Source organism: Anolis carolinensis, chromosome 5 (genome assembly GCF_035594765.1).
Source record: "Anolis carolinensis isolate JA03-04 chromosome 5, rAnoCar3.1.pri, whole genome shotgun sequence".
Classification (NCBI taxonomy): domain Eukaryota; kingdom Metazoa; phylum Chordata; class Lepidosauria; order Squamata; family Dactyloidae; genus Anolis; species Anolis carolinensis.
In genome coordinates, this window is record NC_085845.1 from 99,533,379 (window position 1) to 99,552,366 (window position 18,988).

The 18,988-nt window shown below is 42.6% G+C and overlaps 1 protein-coding gene across 4 annotated transcripts in view; it reads right to left on the bottom strand.

The window, feature by feature from the left end:
* Window positions 1–18,988, bottom strand: part of dusp16 (dual specificity phosphatase 16) — a 56,821-nt gene that overhangs the window by 11,893 nt on the left and 25,940 nt on the right. For all 4 annotated transcript variants that reach the window (XM_008111363.3, XM_008111364.3, XM_008111365.2 and 1 more), the window contains 2 exons: window positions 17,736–18,348; window positions 11,361–11,499 (listed from right to left, as the gene is read on the bottom strand). In XM_008111363.3, coding sequence (XP_008109570.1) covers window positions 11,361–11,499; window positions 17,736–17,966 — 370 coding nt within the window. In that variant the 5' untranslated portion in view covers window positions 17,967–18,348. The remainder of the gene's footprint in view (window positions 1–11,360; window positions 11,500–17,735; window positions 18,349–18,988) is intronic.

Below are 18,988 nucleotides of genomic sequence, written 5' to 3' on the forward strand. Positions count from 1 at the left end.
GTGAAAATTATTAAATGTATAGTAAGGAAAAGTCAAGAAGAATTTCAATTATAAAAAATGAATTTATTAACCAATATGTTGTTCTATTTCAAATGTACCATTTAAGCAATGGCAAAAATTATATTATATGCCTGGCAAGGTAAGAGGCACTGCATCAGATTCAAAGTATGACAAAAGGAGGTTTGGGCCATCCAGACTTGAAATTATACGTTGCATTTTGCAGTTTAGTTTGCATAAAAGACTAGATTAGTTTGGAGAAAAATATTATTGCAGCAGGAGGAATATGATTTGAGATTTGGTTAGCATAGATTGTTCTGATATGACAAACCTATAGTCAATGCAGATTTTAAACACATCTGAAGATCTAGCTCTTCCAGCAGGTCAACCCAGATTTAATCATGAATTCATGATTCAAATTATCAATATTTTCTGTTTGTCTTTTCACCATTAAGATATCGTAAGCAAATGCATATACTTTAAATTCATATTTTTTTAAAAATTAGCTCCCTTATTTTTTATCTTTTCTTACCTGGTTTACTAATATTTCCAGAACCCAATTATCTCCAAGTTTGTGGCTTATCAAAATGGTCTGCCCCGCTCCCTCTCTGGCTGTTCATATGAAGGGGCATTTTGTAATCAGAATGACAGTTGCCCAACTGATACCTTCTTCTTTAAAGGGCTTGCCAGCAAGATCTGTTGGTATAATTACCACTTCTTTACACCTCCCTCAGCACAGATTGAAAGGATGGCCTCTTAGGTAGTCCAGCTCTTGCATAGACATCAAAATGCAAGCACTAGACCAGAAACAACTGAGGAAGCGCATCAGTGACTGATGTATTATTTTTAAGATGAGAGGAAAACTAACAGGATAGTTAATCATTCATATGCCCATTCTACTGTGCTGTCTATTTTTTTTTTTTTGGAACAGTGCTCTTTTGCAAATTATCACACACAATTGGAAATCTAAAATTTGGATTATGAAAAAAGATCCTGAGAATAGTCCCAGATTTCTTTGTAAGCTTACAGAACAGAGAGGATTTTCATCAATGGGAATTGAAAGTGTCAGCTAATAGAGGCCCAGCTGTTTTGTTTAGTCAGTGGTTGCTGGATCTTTCCCCATGCTAATACAGCATGCAACTTTTCCAGTACTGGCTTGTTTAGTTTATGATTTGTGGCTACACTACTCAGATGGGAGTTTCCACAAAACCAACTTAAGGTGCCAAAAGCCACTTCTGGTTGAGAGAGACCAAACTGCTTTTGTTTTGCAGAAACCAAACACCTTCTAGATCTTTGTTTACAAAACCTCCAGCTTTCTTCCCCACTTCCAGTCAGAGAAGCTTGCCAAGATTCAACATCACATTCAATTATCTAGCTGTGATGAGTAGTTTAAATATGTAGTGGTTTATTTCAAAGCCTCTCTGATCAAGGCTGAGCAGTTTCCTCCAAAGGTGTATACACAGTATGTTTTTTTTTTAACAAGGTACAACCATTTTTCTGACAGGAACCGTTAAAATTAAGGAAATGGCAATCATTTCTCCACTCCTCTTCTCTAGCTAAGGAGGAACAAAAGGGGTAGCAGGGGAAAGGAGAACTAAGGATTAGGACCATTAATTCACATCTGTATTTGTCCCCACATTTTGTTTTCGGTTTTTACAGTTCCAACCAGGATGGTGTAGTGGTTTGAGGATTAGACTATGTCTATGGAGACCAGAGTCTAAATCCCTGCTGAGCCAAGGAAACCCACTGGGGGACTTTGGGAAAGCCACACTCTCTCAGCCTTAGATGAAGGCAAAGAAAAACCTTGCCTTTGAACAAATCTTGCCAAGAAAACCCTGTGATAGTGGGTCGCTGTGAGTTTTTTGGGCTGTATGCCCATGTTCCAGCAGCATTCTCTCCTAACGTTTCACCTGCATCTGTGTCTGTCATCTGCAGAGGTTCTGAAGATGCCAGCCACAGACAAAGGCAAAACATTAGAAGAGAATGCTTCTGGAACATGGCCATACAGCCCAAAAAACTTACAGCAATTCAGTGATTCCAGCCATGAAAGCCTTCAACAATACATTCAGCCCTGTGATAGGCAACCAACTTGGGAGACACACAAAACCAATGAATACAATTTATGCTTGCCTAAAAATATGCAGCTAGAAACTCAGTTGTCTCTTGTTCATTTATTAAAAATGTGCTCAGGAAAGCTTTCAAATAAACTAGCTCATAAATCGCTTTCTCCAATGTCTGCTTCATATGTCTCATTATAGGAGTGACAATTCACAAAGCAAGCAAGTATGAATTATTTATTGATTGTGGAAGAGCAAACCTGGAACTTTACATGGCTGATCAAAACTTTAATTGAATAAGCAGTCAGTGTCGTTCACTATTCATTAATCAAACAAACAATCAGCTGAAGTAGTAATATTTGAGTCAATAAGTGTTCCGTCCCCCAGGACGATGGTTTGCCTTACCTATTGGTCGTTTGTTTGTTTTCCCTCCTTTACATTTTGTTTCAGCCTCTGGCTGCAAAAGCCCAGGAAAAGTGGCTTGGAGTCTGCAAGAGCTGGCTGCAGTTTTCTTTGCAATGATTGGTCAAAGAGTACAACATCTTAGGACCGCCCTTTTTTACCAGGGTCTAGTCTCCATTTTGGAGCCTCATTTTGGCTATAGTCTTCCAACGTGCTGCAGCTGTGCAAGCTAACTGGGACAAATCATCCTCAAAACCAGGCCAATCTAAGCCTATCCAAATTAGATAAGTATTGAATTATACTGATCTGGAATAGGAAATCTAGTTAGAGGAGCAGGGTTATTCCGTCGCTTCTAGAACTAATCTTTGCTGTAAAGATAGGGAAGGAAAGAGTTTCTCCTTCTAATATAGACAGCGTGATTAGGGTATAGTGGTTTTATAATCACCTTTGCCTTCTGGAACCAGGGATAATTCTGTAACTAAAACCTATAGAAATTTGTTTCATTTTCTGTAACTTTAAGATCTGTGCCAGGTTTACAACCTTGTATGAATAAACATCCTTTTTTTGAAGTTTTCCAGACTCAGTCGTTCAATATTTTTAGGACAGCTTATAGGGATTTGCAGTTCGCCCGGATAAAGGACGGCACGTTTCAGCTTTATAGTTTTTTTATTGTCTGGCGGACGGCACAGTTTTGAGGAAGATCAGCGGTTTTTCCGCTTGAGCTAGCCTGCACGGCCATAGAGACTTTGATTTTGTTGGTCTGTTGCAGTGAAGCTTGCTGCCAGGCCGAAAGGCAAGTGAGAGAGTGGGGCTCCATTCCTTCAGCCTCTGCAGTATCCTGCTCTTCAGCTCGCGTGTGTGCGAGTAGCCCCGCGGCTGCTTCTGCAATTGCACGGCTGTGCAAAACCCAGCAATCTACCCTGAGCTCCTTCAGCGGCAGGCATCGAGCTGCGGAGCTCCAGCAGTAGTCTTTGGGCTCACACGGAGGTGGTGAGTCCAGAAGCACCAGGCCGGGACCCAGATAAGCCTGGCAACTCCGAAAGAAAGTTCTGGCTGAGTCTTCACAGTGGCTAGGATCTCGGCCGGGACAGTCGCCTGGCGGTGGTGACCTGCCTCATCGACCTGCGGTGGTGACCTGTCTCATCGTCCTGCGGTGGTGACCTGTTTCATTGACCTGCGGTGGTGACCTGTTTCATCGACCTGCGGCGGTGACCTGTCTCATCGTCCTGCGGTGGTGACCTCCCTTCACAGCGGGGAGGAGGCGTCTCTTCTCTCCTCCTTTCCAAAGCCAGCCTCGGTGCTCCTTCGGCGGCAGACCTCGAGCCGCAGAGCACGAGGTGCTTGAAATTTCGGCGAAGTCGCCATTTTGGCAGTTTACGTCACTCGGGCAAGGGAGGTATCAAGTGGCAAGTTGCTGTCAGTCGGCATTTTGCAGCTTGCCCACCAAAGTCTGGCGCCAAAGGTCACAATCTTTGTAAAGTATAGTTACTTAGTGATATATATTGCTATGGTTAAGTGCTGTGCATTGTATTATATATTGCATTTGCTTTTATTGTAAATTTACTTGCAGGTATATTGCATTTGCCTTTGTTGTAAATTTACTTGCTACTAAGAATATATAATGTCTATGCAATTTCAAGATGATACAGATGGTATATCTCCTTCTGAGGCTGAAATTAGGAATGAAAGGCCCCAAAGGATAAAGCACCCTTCAGCCAAGATGCTAGCCCATCTAATAGATGAAAAGGAGCTCCTCCATGTGAGGTTAGGTTCGGCATGGGAGCGCATTGTAACATTAATGGGCAGAATAGAGAGCTTGGGTATTACAAGGGTGCCATCTATATTACAGACAGACCTTGAAGAGACCTTCGGTCTTTGGAGGGGTTTGGTATCTAAGATAGTCCAGGTCCATGAGCGCATTAACGCCAAGGATTCAGAGTTAGAAATAGTGAGTGTCTTAGCTGACACTAATGAGAAAGAAAATTCTAGATGGCTGTTAATCTAAGGTCTGAGCTAAAAAGAAATCAGTCTTCCTTATGTAGCCATGAGACCAACCTTCTAAAATCGCCTGCTGCGGCGCTTAGTTTTAAGTCCAACCGCTCTAGCCAGGTATTTAAGTTAAGGGAGCAGGCTTCATCTAAACACAGCCACTCTAACAAGTCTTCCTCTCCTGGGAGTGGCATCTCTTCCCTAGCTGCCTTGCACATTAAGGAGGCTGCACGTCTGGAGATACAGAGCAAGGTTGCGGAGGCGGAAGCTGATGCAAAAGCAGCTGACCACACTTTCCACCTTAAAGAGGAGGAACAGCGACTCCAAATAGAACAGGCCCAAAGGCAATGTGAAATAGAAATGCTTAGAATAAGGATGGATGCTACTGCCAAAAAGGTAAAGGCTGAGACTTTGGCCAAGGTCCTAAGTGGGCAACTCACAGAGGAAAATGTAAGTCAGTTGCCGAAGCAGGACCCTTCTTCCAAGGTGCTTGTGCATCTTAATAGCTTAAACAGCCAGCTTTCTGACGAGGAACATGAAAACTTCTCCGTTCGGTCAGAACAGGGCCCTAAAGTTGCCTTCGGGCTGCCGGAAGTTCAAAGCGTCATAGCGGGGAGCTCCTCTTTGCTTAGGTTGCCTGTGCCTCCTACTAAGATCCTCGAGCAGCCAACTGAACCATCAAAGCCTATCACCAATTGGGCCCTACAAGCAAGTCCAAAGGGAACCATCTGTCCGTCTACAGACGATGCCTTCCCTCCAAAGGGTCAAAGGTCGACACCAGGAGCACGGGATTTCTCCCTGCAGCAGCCAACGCCACATAAGACACCGTCAACACCAGAATCCCAACTCGTCTCGATCCTTAGAAGTCCCAAAAGAGGCCTCAAGGACAAGGGAGTCGAAAAGTTTTCAGACAAGCCTGAAGAGTTCCTTCTCTGGAAGGTTACCTTCAAGAGGGCAATTAGAGACTTAAAGTTGTTACCTGAAGAAGAGCTGACCCTGTTAGGCACCTGGTTGGGTCCAGCATCATCTTCTCAAGTTAAGAGAATATATTCAGCCCATGTAGCTGACCCCGACAAAGCCTTGGAAAAGGCTTGGGACAGATTACATCAGCGGTATGGAGCTAGCACGGAGATTGAAGCATCTCTAATGGACAAGCTGCAAAGGTTCCCAACCTTAAAGCCCAAGGACTGCAAGCTCCTGTGGGACCTCAGTGATCTTCTTGCAGAGTTAGAGTCGGCCAAGGAGAATCCAGAGTTGCCTGGACTGCAGTGCCTCGATCAGCATCTCTCCCAGCGGCAGATTCTGGGCAAACTTCCCTTTGCCCTGCAGGAAGACTGGGGAAAACAGGTTTTTAACTACAAGGAGGCCCATTCTCAGGCGTACCCACCGTTTTCCCATCTGGTCCAGTTCATCACCAGAGCGGCCAGGGAAAGGAATGATCCACAGACAGGCCTGCCCACCTTATATCAGGGGATCCATCCAGGGAAAGCACCTGAAGTGGACAAGAAACCACCTAGAGAGGCCAATAGACCTGTCAGCGTAAAGGCAGTCGAAACTCAACACAAGACTGACGAACCCAGGTCAGAGGTAAAAGAGTTGCTTTGCCCTATTCACCAAAAGCCTCACAGCTTGGCCAACTGCAGGGAGTTTAGTACGAAGACATACAAAGAAAGACAGCAGCTAGTTCAAAAGCAGGGAATCTGCTTTAGATGCTGTGGAACAACTCCTCACTTTGCATCCAACTGCAAAGAAAACGTCAAGTGTGAGAAATGCAACAGTGTCAAGCATTGCACCGCAATGCACAACTCCAGTGTCATCTCCCACCCCAAAGGGAACGCTTCACCAAAAGAAAAGTCAGCAGTCGAAGACACCGACAAGCCAGCCGTACCAGAGATGCAGGTGGAGGTTTCAGCAGTCGCCTGTACAGAGCTGTGTTCTGACTCGCAACAGTTAAGAGTTTGTCATCCTATCTGCCTAGCGGATGTATATCCAGCCAAGAGCCCTTGGCTTAGAAAGAGACTCTATGTGGCCCTGGATTCACAGAGCGACGCCTCCCTGGCTACTCCAGAGTTCTTCCGCATGTTTGACCTTAAAACCAAGATGGTCGACTACACTATGACTACGTGTGCAGGAAAAAAGAAGTTGCAGGGTCGCATAGCATCTGGCTTTGTTGTCTCCTCTTGCGACCAGAAGAGACAGTTCAAGCTGCCAGACCTGATTGAGTGCTCCTCCATCCCTCGGAACAAAAAGCAAATTGTAACTAAAGAAGTTGTGGAGGCTCATCCACATTTGCGACGGTTAAAGAATGCTATACCAGCCTTTCAACCAGATGTGGACATTGCCCTTTTGCTTGGCTCGGACTGCCCGAGCTTGTTCTGTGTGAACGACCAAGTTAAAGGACCTCCAGGTGCACCTATCGCACAACAACTGCCATTAGGCTGGACAGTCATAGGCCCAGTGTGCATAAACAAGATGCACCCGCCATCTTCGTTGGACTCCAATCAAGCACAGGTGCTTAAAGGTGGAAGTCCTACACTTGTGCGCAGTTGCCTAAGTCACATCTCAGTCTACTGCCAAGGAATAACTCCAGAGTATTCCTCCACCTTCAAAGTCTCAGAGAGACGAAGCCATAGCGCTCTCGAAAGATGAGCAAAGGTTCTTGGACAGTATGAAGGCTCAAGTCTCACGAAGTACAGAAGGAAATTGGGTAGCTCCTTTGCCCTTTAAGTCAGATAAGCCCACTTCGCCAAACAATAGACACATGGCAGGGAAAAGACTCTGGTCCCTAAAGAAAAGAATCCATCATCAGGGTAGAACTCTAACTGAGGCAGCCCTTAGAAACGAAGGTCTGTGGGTAGTTAATGCCAAAAGGTTGGTCAACAGTTGTATTTTCAAATGTGTTAAAATCAGGTGCCTTAGGCGAAACTGTCAAAATCGGTTAATAGCAGAACTACCTCAGGATAGGACTTTGACAGACCCACCCTTTTCCCACGTGGGAATTAATGTGTTTGGTCCTAGGGAAATTGTTACCAGAAAAACCAGGGGTGGTGTTGTAAATAATAAAAGATGGGCGGTTTTGTTTACTTGTTTGTCAAAACGAACTGTCTATATTGAGGATGTAGAGGGAATGGACACTTCATAAATGCCTTGAAAAGGTTTATAGCCCTCAGAGGGCCAATTAAGTCAATTTGGTCGGACTGTGGCACCAATTTTGCATGTGCAGACCTTAGCCAACCACTTCTGGAAGAGGTGGAAGGCCGAATACTTAAGCCAGCTTCCAACCAGAAGACTCTGGCAAACCCCAAAGGACAATGTCAAGGTGGGAAACCTTGTGTTGCTAAAGGACAAAGACTTGCCCCGCTATACCTGGCCTATGGGCATTATACTAAAGACCTTTCCTTGCCCTGACGGTAAGGTTAGAAAAGTTCAGGTAAAGACTCATAGTAAGGACAAAATGTCTGTCCTAGACAGACCAATCAGCAATCTCGTGTTGCTTGTCCAAAGTGTGTAAGTTTTATACTGTTTTATTGTTGTGTATACAAAGGTGTTTGTATGTTTTTGAGTGGTAAATTCCCACATCCTGGGAATTTAAGCGGGGAGTGTTCCGTCCCCCAGGACGATGGTTTGCCTTACCTATTGGTCGTTTGTTTGTTTTCCCTCCTTTACATTTTGTTTCAGCCTCTGGCTGCAAAAGCCCAGGAAAAGTGGCTTGGAGTCTGCAAGAGCTGGCTGCAGTTTTCTTTGCAATGATTGGTCAAAGAGTACAACATCTTAGGACCGCCCTTTTTTACCAGGGTCTAGTCTCCATTTTGGAGCCTCATTTTGGCTATAGTCTTCCAACGTGCTGCAGCTGTGCAAGCTAACTGGGACAAATCATCCTCAAAACCAGGCCAATCTAAGCCTATCCAAATTAGATAAGTATTGAATTATACTGATCTGGAATAGGAAATCTAGTTAGAGGAGCAGGGTTATTCCGTCGCTTCTAGAACTAATCTTTGCTGTAAAGATAGGAAAGGAAAGAGTTTCTCCTTCTAATATAGACAGCGTGATTAGGGTATAGTGGTTTTATAATCACCTTTGCCTTCTGGAACCAGGGATAATTCTGTAACTAAAACCTATAGAAATTTGTTTCATTTTCTGTAACTTTAAGATCTGTGCCAGGTTTACAACCTTGTATGAATAAACATCCTTTTTTTGAAGTTTTCCAGACTCAGTCGTTCAATATTTTTAGGACAGCTTATAGGGATTTGCAGTTCGCCCGGATAAAGGACGGCACGTTTCAGCTTTATAGTTTTTTTATTGTCTGGCGGACGGCACAATAAGGACTAAAAACTACTCGGAACATCAAACATTCAAACAAATATTCAACAGGTTAGGAAAGCATCTGCAACAGCAAAAACACATGCTTTTAGGGAATTCCAAAGAAGAAATGGAATGTGGCTAATGTTTCATTTCATACCATGGTGCATTTGAGCTATACAAGGCTGCATTGCTTGGCTTGCGTAAGACCTGTTTGTTTTTACTTATTAATCTAAATGATAACCAAACTGTTGCGTCTACAAGTTATTTTCTTACGTAAATCACAAAACTGAGGTCAGTGAAACTAAAAGCTAAAAAAAACATCAGAACTATAGCCAGAACAGTTTGAATTCAGTTACATATTAAAAAGCCAAGTATCCAAGACTTTGCTGAATATTTATTGAAGAAGACCAAATACTAAACTAACCAACAGGTTGTTTATTTCACCTTTCTCTTTTCAACGACTGCATTTTTATACATTCTGATCCACAACTGTCCTGAATTACAGCATAGCAGGTAGGGTCCTGATCACTGCTGTGAAGTGACTATCATCCTTATCCAGATCCCAATGTAGAGCATTCAGTTGTCATTGTCCTATAGCCAGCCTGAATCTACATTGAAATTGATCTTGATAATTTGTCCCATCCAGGGATCCTTGGAGCTGGGTGACCATCACACCCTTACCATACATATTAATGTGTAAGTCGAACTCGTGTACAGTGTTCCCTCACTTATTGCTGGGGTTAGGTTCCAGTACCACCCGCAATAAGTGAAAATCTGCGAAGTAGGGACGTTATAATTATTATAATATTTATACATTATTTTAGTAATTATACACTATTTTAAGTCTTTATCAACCAATCGTGTGTTGATAAATCGCCGCCTTCTCCCCCCGTTGCCACTTGGGCTCCTCTTCTATCCCTTTGGCTTCTCCTTCCTCCCTTCCTCAAGCTGTAAATTGTAATTGTTATGATTTATAATAGTCTTTTAGAGTTTGTTGAAAAACCACGAAACAGTGAATCCGTGAAAAGTGAACCGCGAAGTAGTGAGGGAACACTGTATACATAGGTTGAGGGCCAGTTTGGGGGCCAAAATTATGTACTTTGATATGATCCATGGGTAAATTGAGGGTCATTCTGTGGACAGGGGAAAGCAGCAATGGTGGATAGGAGAAAGCTGCCTCTGCCCTACACCACCATGTCCCCACCTGGGCATTCAAAAAGGCTGGAAACAGCATCACAGGAAAAAGAGGTGCTTCTTCTAGGTTCTTCCGGGATGGACTAAGCTCTTGCTTTCATCTTTCTAATCAAAGAAGGGGATGGTTCCTTTTAAAAAAATAAGAGTGCTTAGAGCCCCTGATGACACAGCGGGTTAAACCGCTGAGCTGCTGAACTTGCTGACTGAAAGGTTGCCAGGTTCGAATCTGGGGAGCGGTGTGAGCGCCCACTATTAGCCCCAGCTTCTGCCAACCTAGCAGTTAGAACACATGCAAACATGAGTAGATCGATAGGTACCGCTCTGGCGGGAAGGTAACAGTGCTCCATGCAGTCATGCTGGCCACGTGACCTTGGAGGTGTCTATGGACAACGGCGGCTCTTTGGCTCTGCGGGCACGACTGGACTTAAATGTCAGGGGAAAACCTTTACCTTTACCAATAGTACTTAGATTTATCTGTGGTACAGTACTATTTACATTTACCCATGGATAAGTCAACCCAGGTTCTGGGGGTTGATTTTTGACTGAAATTTCTAGACTTATACATTAGAATATAGGGTATTAGCCTACCCCTAAATGGAATACTGAATATTGATGACAATCAAGATGGGGGCATACAAGGAAGGGTTTTTAAAGTAGATGTCTTACAGCAGCTCCTTCAGACTTGTTTTGCTATAAAGAGGCTGGGCTTTAGCATAGTATGCTAAACCACCAACTGCAGTAAATCTTGTCAATCAAAAGGTTGACAGTTCGAAGCCCAGGTCAGGGTGAGCTCCTGGCCTTTACCCAGCTTCCACCTACCTCCCGCTTTAAAAGCAAAATGTAAGTAGATAAATAGGTACTACTTAAAAGCAGGGAGGTATTTTAAAGCACCCATATGGAAATGCCAGAAAAAATGCCGACAATTCAATCATGGAAGAAGTTTACAAACAAAGCTCTTTGGCAGGGAGATGGAGCAACAGCGCCCCCCGTCGCTGGAACCAAGCAGAAACCACTAAGATGCCGAAGATGGGAAAAGCATATATATACCTCTATCTATGTATAATTACGGCATTTAATGTTTACCGCATACGTATGCATGTTCTGTGATCTGCCCTGAGTCCCCTTCGGGTGAGAAGGGTGGAATATAAATACTGTAAATAAATAAATAATAAATATACATTTCCTCTACCCACTTGGCCAGTCTCCATCTGGCCTGCAGGAAAAAAAATTAGAACACATATGGCAGCTCCCATTTCTGCAAAAATCCTATCCACATCCTTAGCCTGCAGAATTCTTAGGCTGAAAATAATCTATTATGATACAAAACTATCTGTATCCTTTCAATTGACATTCATTGTGCTGAAAGAAGAAAAGAGAATGTCTTATGGGTGTCACTCCCACAGTTTCCCGGCATCCTACCTGCAAGCAGATAAACACAACTGAAATTCTTCTCCAGTTTTCCCAGCAGAACATTCAGAAAAGAATCAGAAGGGACAGAAGGGACATTTTTTGAGCTTTGATCATATACCACTACTTCTTGCTTGCTGTCAATTTCAACCTGAAAAAAACAATTAAGAAGAAAACATCAGATATAACAAACAAATTGTTCAGTGTAACAATTATGGGAGCCAGAGTATCTTTCTGACATTCGCCCAGACCAGAGAGGTGGTCTGCCCCCCAAAAGAAGGAGATCCGATGGTAGTTATTTTCAAAAAGAGAAAATGAGTTGGCTGTTGGTGGTTCCAGGCCTGCATTAGTAGAGATTGGTTTTGGACTGATCTCCACCAGTACAAAACTGGAATAGGATAATTGGTTCATTTTGGTTTCAATGAGAGGAAGAATATAATGTTTATAAAACTAACCCCCTAGAAATCTCACACCCCCTTTCTCTTCTGTCTTGCTGGACTGGCAAGCTGGAAAGCGTCCAGAGGAGGGCGACTAAAATGATTAAGGGTCTGGAGAACAAGCCTTATGAGGAGCGGCTTAAAGAGCTGGGCATGTTTAGCCTGCAGAAGAGAAGGCTGAGAGGAGACATGATAGCCATGTACAAATACGTGAAGGGAAGTCATAGGGAGGAGGGAGCAAGATTGTTTTCTGCTGCCCTGCAGACTAGGACACGGAACAATGGCTTCAAACTACAGGAAAGGAGATTCCACCTGAACATCAGGAAGAACTTCCTCACTGTGAGGGCTGTTCGACAGTGGAACTCTCTCCCCGGGGCCGTGGTGGAGGCTCCTTCTTTGGAGGCTTTTAAGCAGAGGCTGGATGGCCATCTGTCGGGGGTGCTTTGAATGCGATTTCCTGCTTCTTAGCAGGGGGTTGGACTGGATGGCCCATGTGGTCTCTTCCAACTCTACTATTCTATGATTCTATGATTCTATGATTTTGAATTCAGATGCAGAAAGAGAGAGTATAAAAAATTGGATTAATTCTCCGATGCACCCTGGCCAAAAAGTTATTTGTTAAGTTGGGGGGAGGGTGGAGAGCAGAGTGAGATGGAACACAGAAATCTGTCTCCTGAGACTTTAAATAAGAACACTTTTACACTACACAATTAAAGCATTATGAGTCAACTTATGAAAACTGCAGTGACTATATCCTATGCAGCCCTGGAGTTTATAGCTTGATGAGGGAATTCCCTGACTGAGAATTCAAAGTACCATCCCTAAAATCCCAGGATTTTATGGGGTTCATAGTCATAGTATAGTAGAGTTGGAAGAGACCTCATGGGCCATCCAGTCCAACCCCCTGCCAAGAAGCAGGAAATCGCATTCAAAGGTTCCCTGTCACCAAAACTATAAATTTGGGACTATAATTGTGTGGCGTAAAAGGTGTGCATTTCCAAATTTCCTAAACATCAAAGGGTCTGATGTTGAAGCTCTCTGCTACAAGGGATGGGAATATTTGTGTGGCTCTTACTTGTCTCCAGCACTGCTACTCTTACCATCATTATATTTTCTTTTTATGTTACCAAGGGTGCTTCCAGATGAAGGTGAGGAGAGTCAGATATCACCAACATTCATCTGAAATCTTCCCATGTTTGACTATAACTTTTCCATATTTGTCTTACCACAAAAAACTCCATGAAAGAAAGAAAGAAAGAAAGAAAGAAAGAAAGAAAGAAAGAAAGAAAGAAAGAAAGAAAGAAAGAAAGAAAGAAAGAAATGCAAAGGCCTTGGATTAGCAACACCTGGCAGATTGTGTCTGAAAGCACCTTAGGATTTTGATGTGTTGTCACTATTGTAATCGCTATTAGATTATTCATTTTCCCCTTCCCTTCTGCCCTTGATATTAGAAGTTATAATAACACTTCAAATAAATAAAAAATCACTTTAAAAAAATTTCTCCAGATAATCTAATAGCATACTGCTGCTGTTAGAAGTTATCTGCATTTTTCTGAAACAATAGACACTGACAGTGGTACTTCTCTAGTTCAAACCTATACATGTCTATTAATAAGCAAAGTCTTGTGTTTACAACAGAGTTTACCACTAGGAAAGGAAACAAAGGAGTCTCCAGCTTTAGGGAATCATCCACTGAGTTTTACAGCCCTTGTGAATTTTGCTGTTAGTTTTTAATTTGAATATGGCCATGTTAAATTTTAATATTGCGATATATCTACATAGATCCAAGGCTGGAGTTAAAATTGCTGGAAGAAACATTAACAACCTTCGATATGCAGATAATAATAATAACAATAATAATAATAACTTTATTTTTATATCCCGCCATCATCTCCCCTAGGGGACTCGTGGCGGCTCACACGGGGCGAAGCCCGGCAACACAGAGTAAAAATTATATAAAAATACAGTTCACATTCTAAAGCACAATAAAAACAGAATAGAAACAGCAGTGTTAAAACAGTAAGTAGTGACTTCAGCCAGCATCAAACACAGTTCCTGTTATCTTCTTAGGTGGGTGGGCTAAGTTCAGCAGTGCAGAAAAGATTGATGACTAAAGTGGTGACTAAAGTGCAAAAACATATGGCAGCATATGAGGACTGTAATAAAGTGCAGGTTAGATTATTGATCCTATTTGGGGCTGATTATCTGAACGAATGTCTACTCGAAGGCATGACGGAACATCCAAGTCTTTAATTCTTTTCGGAAGGTGGACAAGGAGGGTGCTAGCCTAATCTCCCTGGGGATGGAGTTCCAGAGTCAGGGGGGCCACAGCCAAGAAGGCTACTTTGATGGCTGAAAGTGAGGAGGAGCTGAGGAGCCTTATAACTAAGGTGAAAGAAAAAAGTGCAAAAGCTTGATTGCAGTTGAACATCAAGAAAACCAAGATTATGGCAATCAGACTGATTGATAACTGGCAAATAGAGGGAGAAAACGTGGAGGCAGTGACAAACTTTATATTTCTAGGCACGAAGATTACTGTAGACATAGACTGCAGCCAGGAAATCAGAAGACCTTTACTTCTTGGGAGGAGAGTAATGACCACTCCCAATAAAATAGTCAAGAGTAGACACATCACACTAGCAACAAAGGTCTGCATAGTGAAAACAATGGTATTCCCCATAGTAACCTATAGATGTGAGAGCTGGACCATAAGGAAGGCTGAGCGAAGGAAGATAGATGCATTTGAACTGTAGCGTTGGAGGAAAATTCTGAGAGTGCCTTGGACCGCAACAAGATCCAACCAGTCCTTACTCCAGGAAATAATGCCCGACTGCTCACTGGAGGGAAGGATATTAGAAGTAAAGATGACGTACTTTGGACACATAAAGACAGAAAAGCTTGAAGAAGATAATGATGCTGGGGAAAATGGAAGGAAAAAGCAAGAGAGGCCAACCAAGGGCAAAATGGGTGGATGGTATCCTTAAAGTGACTGGCTTGACCTTGAAAGAGCTGGGAGTGGTGATGGCCGACAGGGGGCTCTGGCGTGGGCTGGTCCATGAGGTCACGAAGAGTCGGAAGCAACTGAATGAATAAACAGCATACATAGTAGACTTACAGCTGGATCTATACAGGAAATAGATGAAGCGGGTTAAGTCAGCATGATATAAGAATGAAGTGAAACTGTGAACTGAGTGTCTGATTTGTATCAGGCCCAGCAGATAGATTTTAAAAGAAAATTAGTCCCATTTCTGCAATATAAATGTCCTTTCAGAATGGTTAGAATTAATTTCTTCTGCTATGTCCTTGAAGAAATTTGAAGAAACAGGTAGTACAGCAAGATGCAGCATCACAACTTTGGCTGGATCTACACTACCATATAACACACCATGAGGCCACTGTATTAAATGCTTCCTATTTCTTAATGATGGCTGAGAGAATGGGATTGCACTACAGCAAAATGGCATGCATTTCTCTTAACAGAATTAGGCACTGGTAAGGTTTTGTGTCAACACCTCCAACATTGCCCACAATTACTTACAACCAGCATGTAGAATAGAATCATAGATTTGGATGATACCACAAGAGACATCCAACCCAACCTTCCTTCTGCTATGCAGGAAAATATCATCACAGCACTCCCAACATATGACCATCCATGCTCCAAGGCAGCATGTTCCACTGTTGAACAGTTCTTACTGTTAGAAAGTTCTATCTATTGTTTAGGTGAAATCTCTTTTCCTGCAATTTGAACTCATTGCTCTATTCTCTAGAGCAGCAGAAAACATGAATATCTTCTCAATGTGCCACTTCTGCAAATATTTAAACATGGCTATCATGTCCCCTCTCAGCCTTCTTTTCTCCATGCTAAACATACCCAGCTCCCTAAGCCACTCCTCATAGAATTTAGCTCCCAAACCTTTGATCAATTTGGTCACTCTTCTCTGAACACGTTCCAGCTGGTCAATATTCTACTTGAATTGTGGTGCCCAGAACTGGGCATGTTTAGCCTGCAGAAGAGAAGGCTGAGAGGAGACATGATCACCATGTACAAATATGTGAGGGGAAGTCATAGGGAGGAGGGAGCAAGCTTGTTTTCTGCTGCCCTGCAGACTAGGACACGGAACAATGGCTTCAAACTACAGGAAAGGAGATTCCACCTGAACATCAGGAAGAACTTCCTCACTGTGAGAGCTGTTCGACAGTGGAACTCTCTCCCCGGGGCCGTGGTGGAGGCTCCTTCCTTGGAGGCTTTTAAGCAGAGGCTGGATGGCCATCTGTCGGGGGTGCTTTGAATGTGATTTCCTGCTTCTTAGCAGGGGGTTGGACTAGATGGCCCATGTGGTCTCTTCCAACTCTACTATTCTATGATTCTATGATTCTAACTGGACACAGTTTTCCAGGTGAGGTGTGACCAAGGTATAATACAGAAGGACTAAACACTGTACTCCTATTGATGTAGCCCAGAATCCTATTGGGTTTTTTAGCTATCACATCACACTGTTAACTCATATTTAGCTTGTGGTCTATTAAGATTACTAAAATTATTTTACATGTACTGTTTACAAGCCAGGTATCACTCATCCTTTCTCTGGGCTTTTCATTTTCATTACCTAAATGTAGTGCCATACATTTCTCCATGACGAAATTCATTTTGCTAGTTTTAGTCAGGCTCACTAATTGTTAAGGTAATTTTGGATTCTGATCCTGTCCTCGAGTATTCACTATCCCTCTCAATTTGCTGTCCTCTGCAAATTTGAGAAGCATGATTTCTATTCCATTGTTCTGGTCGTTGATAAAGATGTTGAGTAGCACTGGGTCCAGGACAGAACCCTGTAGCACCCCACTGGTCACTTCTCATCAGGATGAAAAGGAGTTATTGGTAAGCATCTTTTCCATTTGGCCAATTAAACAATTCCTAATCCATCTAATAGTAGTATTGTCTAGCCCACATTTTACCAGCTTCTTTGTGAAAGTGTCATAGGGGACCTTGTCAAATCGAGATACGATACATTCACAGCATTCCCTTCATCTACCAAGCTTGTAACTCTGTAAAAAAAGAGATAGGTAGTCATCTTGACTTTTTGTGATAGGGCATTATTTTCTACGTGTGTACAGATTATCTGTTCAATTATTGGCTCTAGAATCTTTCTAGTATTGATGCCAAGCTGACAATGCAATAATTATTTGGGTTCTCCTTTTTCCTCTCTGTGGATATGGGGACAACATTTACCTTCTTCCAAAGGTGATTGCCAGTGGTTTCAATATGATTTATGCCAGTTATTTTAATACCCTTGTAAGTAATTCATCTGACTCTGGAGGCATAAATTCATTTAGATTAGCCAGATATACCTGTGCTGCCCCTTTACCTATTCTGTGCTGCAGTTTCCCCAACTGCATCTTCTGCTCCATCCCCCCCCCCCCCAAGTTTGGGAGAAAACTGAGGTGAAGGTGTTGAGTAGCTCTGCTTTTTCTCTTTCCCGTTAGCATTTTGCCATGACCTCTATGCAGTGACCTTACTATTTCTTTATTCTTCCCTTTTGCTACAAACATAACAAAAAAAGCTTTTTATTGTTTTTAAGCTCTTTAGGAAGCTGAGCTCATTCTGTATTTTGGCTTTTCTAACTTTCTACCTACACATATGGGCTTTTCCTTTTAATTCGTCTTGGTGATTTCTCCCCCTTTTCTATTTCTTGTACATTACTTATGTTGAATATAGGTGGCAGTCATTTCCCCCAATATTTCCAGTATTAATAGCAAACCTTTATCAATAATCATGACAAAAATCTGGTGCTTACATAACTAATTATTGTTGAGACTAAAGGGAGCCAATTTGCACCAGCAAGATAAAAGACATGAACAAATCCATGGCTAATCATAATCAATACATCTGCAGTATTGCATAAATACTCTTTAGAAAGAGGAATCCCAACGTCACTAAGCAGCCCTTTACCTTGTGTTTTGCAGAATGCTGAATGAGTTCTGTGATCAAAATTTTATCCTGCTGCAGCCTCCGCTTCATAAGTTTGGAGCAGTTGATGTTGATGGAATCCAAGATGTGCGATGTATTATATTCCACAAAGGGGCGGCTGTCAATCAGCAGCAATTTTTCCATGCCGCTTTCCAGCAAAGCCACTAGACGTTCGCCAACAATGAGTCGAGTGCCATTCATTACATCTGCCATGACAACAACTGAGGCTTTTCTTGCCTTCCTCTCTAATTTGCAGCAATGATGAAGATGATGTAATGGCTATGCACTTAAAGGCTTAGCCATGCCATTGTACTCGAAGTGCATGAGGTCATACTGGTAGTGACTGGCAAGAGAAAAGTTAGACCCATTTTCTTTTGAGAGGGTCCTCCAAAGATGAATGCCTCTTCAAGCTCCCAAGCTGATGTGCTGGTTATACAGGACTTTTTCTACAAAGCAGCCCCTCACAGCCAATTCATCCTGGGCTATAGAGTAGCCATTTCAGAACTCAAACAAAAGATGCTTTTCGTCTGGTCCTGACATGACATCATTCTTTACCTTTGTTCCCCCATCTTTGGCTTCAGAGTTGACTAGGAGCCTGTTGAGATATGGAAAGAGGAGACAAGAGGCAGACAGAAAGAAAAAGAGGAGGAAAAAAACAAGAAAAGTCTTATGAAAGTTTGGAAACTACAATCACAACCTCCTGTTAACTCTCCTTATCACAATACAATGCTTATGCACTATAAACCATGTTTTCTTGTTTATTTTCAAATGAAAGTGTACATCATGACAACTAGTTCCCTTCTTTCATCTCTTCCTCAAGACCAAATGAGATAATTGTCAGAAACCTAGATTCATGGCACAGAGAGACCTCGTTTGGAAGGGAAAAACAAGAATGTTTAACCTTCTACCTGGACATATGTCTCTTCTCAACTGATTTTCTTCCAGTTGTGGACAATATACATTTGGGCCACATACAATCTCTAGAAAATGGAATCAAGGGAATGGAATGGAGAGAAGAGAAAAAAGATTGATGTGGATTTTAGGTAGAATTCTCTAAACTGTGTTGTCGAAGGCTTTCATGGCCGGGATCACAGGGTTGTTGTATGTCTTTCGGGCTGTGTGGCCATGTTCCAGAAGCATTCTCTCCTGACGTTTCGCCCACATCTATGGCAGGCATCCTCAGAGGTTGTGAGGTATTCTCTAAACTGCTAGTATGTTTATCCTCCAAAATGTGT